Consider the following 9,311-nt stretch of genomic DNA (forward strand, 5'->3'; position numbering starts at 1 on the left):
CACAGTATACATGAGCTTGATATAAGCACAGTGCTTTATAACTTATATGAATTTAGTTTAGCTGAATAAAAAAAACGACAACTTGTCATTTACACGGCATTAAATGACATTGGAAATTAAATGCTGACAAAACAGAAAAATGCAACTTAAATACATAAATCATTAGCGAAGTAGCTCATTAGCTAGTTATTTACACCAGTTTGAAGACAATTTCAACATTTAATGACTAGTTAGTCCCAGAAAATCTGCTCATCTACTCTAATTGCTAGACAGGTATCTACACAGCTATAAGTAGCTAATTTACTACTATACCAACAGTTTCTTGCTGTATGCAATGCAGTAGGCACCATTACATATAAAATAGGGCTTGAACAGAGTTATGCTCACACTCATTGGTCTGTGAGTGTTGTTAGCCTGGTCTGTTGCTCATTCAACTTGAATGGATATACTTCTATTCTGCTAGAAGTTGCTCTGGATAAGAGAATCTCCTAAATTAATGGAATGTAATGTAAAATGTCTTAAGAATTTCTGTCTTGCACCCTGTTGCAAAAATCAGAGAGCTCACTGTAGAGCTGCTGGAGGTAAATTTGGAATGATTCTCTTGATCTTTCTCATTGACATCGCTCCACTAGCTAACATTAACTCTGAGGAGCGGTGTCCAGTCACTCACCACTGTGTCAGAGCTGAGCAAAATGGAAGTTCTTTCATTCTTGCAATAAATATAAATGGATGATATAGCTGTCTTACAGTAGAGTAATGTTGCTGTAGATGATAACCAGGGATATGGGCAATGTTGGTTAGCTACCTCTACTGTGAAATGTTTTCTGTTGTATGGCAACCATTTACCATTTTTTGTCATTCTCAAGAACTGTGTTCTTTGATGGAGAGATGTCATATAGTGAATGTACTTATTAATTTTTTAATGAAACTGTATCCTTTTTGAATATGAAGGGATATTAGTTGCTCAAATGGATTGTTGTTACTGTGTGTGTATTTTGCCTCGGACTGATCCTTTCCACAGCCTGTGCGATTTGATAAAATAATAAATATCAGTACTGCTAATAATTCTGAATAATGAATATTATTTTTTAAAAAATGAGGTCCAAAAAAAAAAACAATTGAACTTCAGGATATTGTTATAAAAAAGCAAAAATTTGTGCTGCCAATTTCATACCACCTGATAACTGGCCCTTATTACTATTCTGATTTAATCAATAATTGTTAAAATTATTATAATGCAACTATCACTAGTAAAAGGACAATTACTCTCTTCAATTTTTATGTATCAATCATTGAGAGACCATTATCATCTGTATTCTTAACACTCTTCAGACAGAATGAGTCATGCCATCCACGTGTTTGTTTGGTTGGAATGCAGTTTTCACATAGACCTACAGGGGAGCTTTTACCTTATTGCAGCTTTTTAGCAAATTTTGCTAACTCCTTAGCTTTCTGACGCTTAAGGTTTTTCTTGAGGTTTTGAAGGTCAATGTGGACAATGTTGTTGAGGACTGTGGAAGCGCATAGGAGACCCCCCTGCAGGGCCCCAGGTATTCCAAACACGAACACATCCTGGCCTGGGAGACACACACACATACAAACACACAAACATGTTGTCACAAAACAGAGCTGTTGATATGACAATACTCAACAATTACATAGCAGATTTACACCAATTAATAAGTAATTATTAACTGTAGCTTGGTAACATACACAATGTCTGTCATCGATGCCATCCTTTAAATAAATATTTTGTCACTTGCCATCAGTTTCAATTCATGTAAATGGTCTTTAATGCATCTTCCACTGTTTCAGTTTTGACACTATGCAATCAATGAACTGCTAATGCACTGCAAAGCTATTGAGCCATTGATTGCTATTTGATTCACTAAACTGTGAATGAACTGTGGGAAGGGATTTTGTAAATTTGAAAAGTTCAGTTGCTCATGTATTGTAATCTGTCACAATTAACATAGTACAATAGTCCATTTGGTAGTGTCCCTGTCAGGGCAACCATGAGCTTATAATTTTTTCTTTTTATGTGGTATCTGCTTTTTGATATAAAACAGCAAATGTGCACAAGGTTTTGTACCACAGAGTAAGACCACCAAGACCAATGCCTCCTACCTGTGATAAAGAGGTTCTTGACTGGTGTGGAGCACCTGTTCCTGGCTATTGCTTCTGGCTTGAATTTAGTTAGATTATGCTCCGAATACATGTCCCCTCCATCATGTTGGAGAGGTACAACTGCATCCATGAATGCCACCTGGGAGTAGGGCAAACAAATATTAGTTTTTAGAGTAACAATGAGTTCCTGAAAAAAGTTATCTGTGCAGAATTCCCAGATCATCTTTTAACCCATAGACGTCTCTCTCTAAATTTTTAGAAAAAGTTTGTCCATTTGCTGTACCTTGTCCCTGATCTTGGGGAAGTGCATGCAGGCCCAGTCAAAGAGCTTGTTAGCGATGCTCATCTTGTAATTGTAATACTCGCCCCCCCTCTCCTCCACGCTGCTGTCCTTCCACTCATCGAACCACTCGTAGTTCACCATAGTCTGCAGAATCATGGATGACTTCCCTAAGGAGAAAAAAACACCATGGCATGACACCAGCTGCTCGCATACTTTTACCATGGCCACTTCCATTGCCTCATAATTTCTACTGTCAGATGGAGCCCTAATGCAACCACATTGACTCGTATAGTACAATCATCTTCACAGTAAAAATCTGTGGCTATGCAGTCCTACAAATAACAGACAATTATTTTAAGAAAAGTTGGAAAGTTGGAAAGCATCAGGAATATTACATTTGTTGTGGAAAGCCCCATATTGTTACTATTGTTACTGACACTTCAGTAGTATTGTGCTTTTGAAAACCCTGTGTAGATACCTGGGAAACGGACTTTGGCTGTGGGCTCTTTGGTGGAGGGGAACATGATTGACATCATGGGTATGTTCTCAGCAACCTCTTCTTTGCTCAGACTGAAAAAGTTGTCCATCCTGCAGACACAGACGTATTCCCAATAAGCCTGAATCAGGAGTTTCCAAGCTCTTAAACAGAGGTTTCTGACTGGAATCCAGTCATAGAACAGAGTTTTGGATAATGCTTCATTCCAAGTGGAAAAACATAATTACATTTGCAGGCTGTGTACAATAATTTTCTCAGTGTGGTTAAATATTTGACCATATCTCAATACTAACATGCTGTCCATGTCATTGTTTTTGAAGAGCCAGTAATTGATTGGCACAATTTCCAACTCTTCCTCAGTTGCATCAAAGCCCACGAGGACGAAGAAGGATCCTCTGCCATGCTTCAACATACCAAGGCGATCTTGAATTTCTGTGGGGAGAAATAAGTTTGCCTCACCAAAATGCCATAGCATTACACCTTACCTAGTAGCAATATTCCAAAAATATATCATATTCCAGAAGAGAATTCAGAATTTCTCAAGGGTCCCAGGAATTTTTATTATTTTATACAAATATGAACAATGGTGTAACTTGTCTTCTGTGTGATTATCCTGTTTGACCATAATGTCCTCTGGGTGTCCTGTTAGTAGTATTTTTGTCTGAAAAAAATGGCAAAATCACTGGAGCTCACCTGGTTTGGCCTGGACCTCAGGTGGCAGGAGCTTCTGAAAGGTTGTAAATAATCCAGTGTTGGAGATGACCACTGGGGCCAGCACCTCCACCTCCTCCTGGCCTTTCTTCACTGTAACACCTGCCAATGATAAGGTATGGGATAAGAGGTCATAGACTGAGACTCCATTCCATGAAGTATTCCACCCAAGTCCCCCAGTTGAAGTCTTTGAGGAAGATTATGTGATGAGTCTCTTATGTCGTAGCTTCTAGTTCAGTTGTGGGAGAGGACCATGCTTGTCTCCATAGCCTATACTATTGTGATTGAATAATTGACTGTCTGACTAACCGTATGCTGCCCCCTTTTTGTTCACCAGAATTTGAGTGACGGGTGCCCTGACCAGCACGTTGCCCCCTGGTTTCTGGATGACGGGGATGATGTGGAATGGGATTTCACTAGCCCCTCCTCGGAGGTAATAAGCCCCACGTTTGTAATGATGCAACAGCAAGGCATTAACGAAGGTGCTGGAGTCTCTAGGGGGCACACCTAAAAGGAAATTGATGGGGTCAAGATTATTAAAATTATACAAAATCCTTTGAACATATATCATGCTCTACAGGTTCATCTAAAGGTAGAAGTCTGCCTCACAACACCTGGGCAGGGTTCCCAACTCACCATAGAAGATGTAGGAGAAAATGACATGAAGGTCCTTGTTGCTGGTCAAAGTACTGACCACTTCTGTAACACTGGAGCAAGACAACTTGAAGATTGAGGAGAAGCGCTGGGCAATGTGGTGCTTAAGCAGGAACAGAGCCAGCCAGAGAGGGATCAGTTTCAGAGTAACCAAGTGCCAGGTCTTCTTTGCTGTGATCTGTCAGAAGGGAAAAGAATGTTGTGATAGGTCTTCTGTCCACTGCGTCCAAACCATTTTACTCCATCGAGTTGAAGCCAGCAAATGGTCAAATTTACCATAAAATAGAGGTCACTATTGCCAAACTTCACCAAAGTTGCTGCAGATGTCAGTCCACCAACACTACTACTGATGACAATGGCATCAAGGTCCTTTGGCATATTGTCAGCACTGAATGCTGAATGACGTGTTAATGGCAAAGACGTCATTGTTCCCTTGTTTCTCATGATAAAATATCTCTTACCAACATGTTCAACGTTACATCACAAACGTTGAACAAGGGCTGTTTATACATATGGCTGTCATCAGATCAGTGTATTGTCAGTTACTCAATGAGGTGTAGTAAGCAAAGATAAATGGTTTTGAGGTGATAAGGTGTATTTATTATGACATTTAGTACTAGCTGTTCTTTAAAATTGCTTAACATAGAAACTGCATCGTATGCGTTTTCAAACAGGAGACACTACTTTTATTTCAGCAAGATGTAAAGGACTTAATGATAATCTTGTGAATCTTTGGCATAAGTCATGATGGATTTTTGTACATATCACTTTGGGAAAAATCTGATAAAGTGCACAGTAGTACCTTCATGACTTCAAAGAAGACGTCAATGGCTTCTGTGTCGTTGGGGAACTGCTTTTTTAGGTGCTCTGCCATCTCGGTTTTGCCAGTGTAGATGTGATAATCCCGCCGGTCATCATCTTCACCAATAATAATGGTGTCTATGTGGTGCTCCAGCTCCACAAGCTCAATTTGCCCCTCTGTGATCTGATCCAATGCCACACGGAGGAGACTGTTCTCATGGAGCTGACCAATGTTGTAGAGTCCTACAGAACACAAGGTCCAAATCAGCCAATCCGTACCCAAAGTCATGGTGAATGCCTGTGCTATTCTGTAGTCTGTTCACTGTATCTGAGTTCTTTGAAATATATGACTCAATTCATTTTAAATGGTAAAATGTTCTGAACCCTCCAAAATTACAAAATTAGCTGTATTCCCTATGTTTTGAAAATTCAGACGTATTATTGAATTATTATTATTATTATTATTATTATTATTATTATTATCTGACAGTAGTAAAATACCCTCTACCCTGTATGCTTTGCTGAAGTGATTTTTAGCATGATATAATAATACCAAAGTAGATGTATTATAATGATGTCTAGTAAAATTTCATATTCAAAGAGTACTCTGGTGTCCCTTTACCATAATTTTGCAATGCAACATGACAGTTTTGAATACCACAGTTATGCAAACAAGAGAACATTTTGACACTGATGCTTGAAAATTGATAGGTTATTTAGATGATTCACGTCTTATGCATATGTCCTAAGTAATATGTGTGATGATAATGTGATAATCCTTCCATCATCTCTATTAATTACCAGAATCATGGGAGATTGGACAAATTCAACTGAATTCTTTGCCTCACGAAAATGAATATTTGCCCACAGGATCCTCACCCACTGCTCATATAAGGATATAAAGACATCTTACCAACGTCAAACTCAAATCCTTTCTCAGGGTAGGTGTGGCACAATCCCCCAGCCTGGTCTTGCTGCTCCAGGACCAGGACTCGCTTTCCCAACTTCGCCAAAGTCGCTGCAGCTGTCAGTCCACCAATGCCACTGCCGATGACAATGGCATCGAGGTCCTTTGGCACTTTGTCGGCACTGAACCCTGAGTGACATGTAAACAGTAAAGACATCCTCATTTCCTTGTTTCTCATGACAAACATCTTTTATTGCCATATTTCTATTTACTTTAATTTTTTTTTTTAAATGTACCATTTTCTCACCTTACATCACAAACATATATAAAGTTCCAAATTACTGATTTACCAGTTTGTTGAACGTAAAAACAATGTTCATTTCAAAGTTCTCAAAATGTCTGCTCTTATCTGTTTTATGCTTTATTTATTCACAATTTGTATTAGTTGTACGGAATATGGAACATTATCATTCTGTACTTCAACAGAAAATGCAGCACGACTCCACAGTACAACACAGAAAGCCATTGCCGTGCAGGCAAAACTCTTTTAGCAGGACTTAACAGCTTGCGAAATAGAGATACTGAAGATGTTTAAAGCATCTAGCCAGCTAAATATATAAATATATATAAATATATGATTTTATGTTTTTAAACAAAAAAGGTCTGATTAAACCAAGTTTCTGGTGCAAAGTTTTTTTCACATGAACTAGCTTGCAGCAGCAATGTTAAATTTGCTTGCAAAAAATTATTCCTCTCAGTAGCTGTCACATTGTGCTACTAGGTATCTAGTTTATAGTTTAATTGCTCTGGTAAAATATCATTATCCTTTTCACATAGATTATCTGATTCTCCAGCTTCCAAATCATGTTAAGCAAGTTGGCTACTGGTATGGTAACTGGCAACTTGGCAGGCACCTAATTTAGTAAATTGGCTGGCTTACAGCAACATCAGTGAAGCATTCTTAAACTTAGCTAATGTGGCAGAATGCATCTTATTTTAATTATGAAGGCTTTCAAACAGGAAAACCTGGGATTTTAAATAGGCATATATATTATTTCGTGGAAACACCTTATTTCTTTAAATAAATGCAGTTTCTTATTTGTCAGTCTTTTGAAACAAGTTAGGCTTCTTTTGACGGGGCTTGCTGTGGTGAAACAACACACTAGAGTTTTTGCAAACCTTTCAAGTACAAAGTGTAGACTAACATGGGAAAAATTCTACCAAGCAGGCAGCACTTGTAATCAGTGAGTCAAAAATCAAAAGGTAAAAAATTACCATTAATCAAACATTTCATCCTCAAGTAATAATGATTACAACAATGATTACATCAAAGACATGTATGTTAGCATTAATACTCCTGTCAGTGCCCTTGACCAAGGCACTGGCAAAGAACTGGAGTTGGTCCCTGGGCGCACCCTGCACTGTGGCTGCCCACTGCTCTTAGCGCCTGGTGTGTGTGTGCCCCTGGAGGGCTCCTGGTGTGTGTGTGCTCACTGCTCACTGTGTGTAGGATGGGTCAAATGCAGAGGATGAATTTCCCCATGGGGATTAATAAAGCAGCGTTTCCCTATCCTGCTCCTGGAGGCACACTGTCCTGCATATCTTCTATCTATCCTTGTTCTACCTACCTGACTGAACTCATCGGTGGCACTTTTGATTAACTGAGCACACCTGATTTAATCAAGCAGCAACTAGGTATAGGATTGGGAAACACTGTAATAAAGTATATGATTATTACTGATCAATTTATTTATTATAACAATAATGATTGCTCTACTAATTGATAAGCAACAATGTCTGTCATTTATATCCTGAATATGTAGGCACTGAATGTAAATCCCCCAAGCACTGATTGAATCAGTACACAGTATACATGTTCAGTACCAACAATTTGTTCATTCATCAAGTTATTTCATCTATGAAATAGAGTCTGCACGTTATTCCTATTCTCCTGTATAATTTTATTTGCACATAGACTGAGTCCAGACAACATCTCTGTCCCTGGGGATCTTCATTAAGTAATAAAAAACTCCCTGAACTGAACATCCTGCAGTTGCGCGGTCACTTCTTCCTGTCACAAAGTCCTAGTGTAAGTTACTGTTTAGGAAGGCATTTTATTATATATTTCCCCCAAGTTTAAGAATTTGCCAATAATTCATTACTGCACTTATAATTTATAATGTATCTATAGAATAATGAATAATATGAATATGATTTATTATTACTTATGTAATGATTTGTTTTTACTTATAATTAATTATTTATAATTACTTATCGTTAAATATTTATTTATTTAATTTTTCAACATACAAGTACCACAGTGCACCAAAGCGCAACCTAGGCCATAGGGCTCAGTCCAGTGGCATTGTTAGGTTTGATCATTCAGGCCTATAGCCCCAAACTTTTAAGGCTAGCCCTGAATATTTTCGCCCTGAAAAAGGAGGTGTTTGCATGTGTAACAGAGCGGAACTTGACTTGCAGCGTCCGAAGGTGTGATAATATTTATTTATTATAAAAGTAGAGTAGTAGTAGTATTATAACCTCCCCAACCTACCGATGCCAATCTCCCTTCAAAAAAAAGGCCCAGGCCCCACTTGACTTGGCCCCAGATCGTTTCAATAGCTAGAAACGCCCCTGGCTCAGTCTACACTTCAAACAATCCATGTCGCTCCTGCACAAAAATTTATTTTAAATCAAGCCAATCAAGTTCCTACATGACTAATCTAACACTTGTTGGTTCAGTCATCACAATAGCAACACCCCAGCACTGATTGGGTTTCATGAAAGCTTGTCTCCTTACCTTGTTTGAGCACTTTGTCCCTCAGCTCCTGGTTGGTCACACGTGGCCCTGGTGGCCTCACCGATTTCAGGGAGAAAGGACTGCGCTTGCCAAAGAGGAGCCTGTATGTCCCGCAGGTTAAAACCAGCAGCCCAGCCAAAATCAGTAACCACATTATGAAGACTGTACAGTACAGCTCAACAATGGAATTTCAGCCTTCAGTCAGCAAGAATGGGGACTTGCTCATAAAGACTCCTGTAGGAGATCTGAGAGAGGTAGGGATCACAAGGGGCTCTTTTATAATGTGCAGTGATGTGCAGGGCCAGGGAGGTTGGGGGGTGATGTGGTAACAGAAATTGACTTCTTTATGGGGGTAATGAAGATAAGAAGCCAAAAGATATTCAAGCAGCACTGAATAACATAGTTCATAGACTGTGCTTAGTTACTCGATCTGTGTTCTCACCTTCAGCTTAGTAAGTTGTATACATTGTATAACCCTATTGGACTCACAGCACACAGTAGTGATGGGCATATTGATTTATTTTACTGAGCA

At 38.9% G+C, this 9,311-nt stretch overlaps 1 protein-coding gene across 1 annotated transcript; it reads right to left on the reverse strand.

Annotated features, from left to right (window-relative positions):
- Nucleotides 1-1,410: 1,410 nt before the first annotated feature.
- Nucleotides 1,411-8,948, reverse strand: LOC118790227 (inactive all-trans-retinol 13,14-reductase-like). Its single transcript, XM_036547122.1, has 11 exons — nucleotides 8,780-8,948; nucleotides 5,986-6,168; nucleotides 5,074-5,315; nucleotides 4,254-4,449; nucleotides 3,927-4,124; nucleotides 3,600-3,719; nucleotides 3,200-3,338; nucleotides 2,889-2,998; nucleotides 2,411-2,577; nucleotides 2,128-2,266; nucleotides 1,411-1,577 (listed from the first exon to the last, which is right to left on the reverse strand). Exons 1-11 carry the CDS (start codon nucleotides 8,931-8,933, stop codon nucleotides 1,411-1,413), a joined length of 1,815 nt encoding a protein of 604 aa, XP_036403015.1. The 5' UTR covers nucleotides 8,934-8,948.
- Nucleotides 8,949-9,311: the final 363 nt, after the last annotated feature.

This window comes from Megalops cyprinoides, chromosome 1 (assembly GCF_013368585.1).
Source record: "Megalops cyprinoides isolate fMegCyp1 chromosome 1, fMegCyp1.pri, whole genome shotgun sequence".
Taxonomy (NCBI): Eukaryota; Metazoa; Chordata; class Actinopteri; order Elopiformes; family Megalopidae; genus Megalops; species Megalops cyprinoides.

Bases quoted from the DNA above. Each gene is read 5' to 3' on its own strand.
- LOC118790227 (XM_036547122.1), bottom strand. From the start codon at position 8,933: ATGTGGTTACTGATTTTGGCTGGGCTGCTGGTTTTAACCTGCGGGACA. The intron at 2,578-2,888 runs GTATCTACACAG...TTTTCTCCTTAG, and splicing joins AGCCAAAGTCCGTTTCCCAG to GGAAGTCATCCATGATTCTG. The intron at 2,267-2,410 runs GTACAGCAAATG...CCCTACTCCCAG, and splicing joins TCCCCAAGATCAGGGACAAG to GTGGCATTCATGGATGCAGT.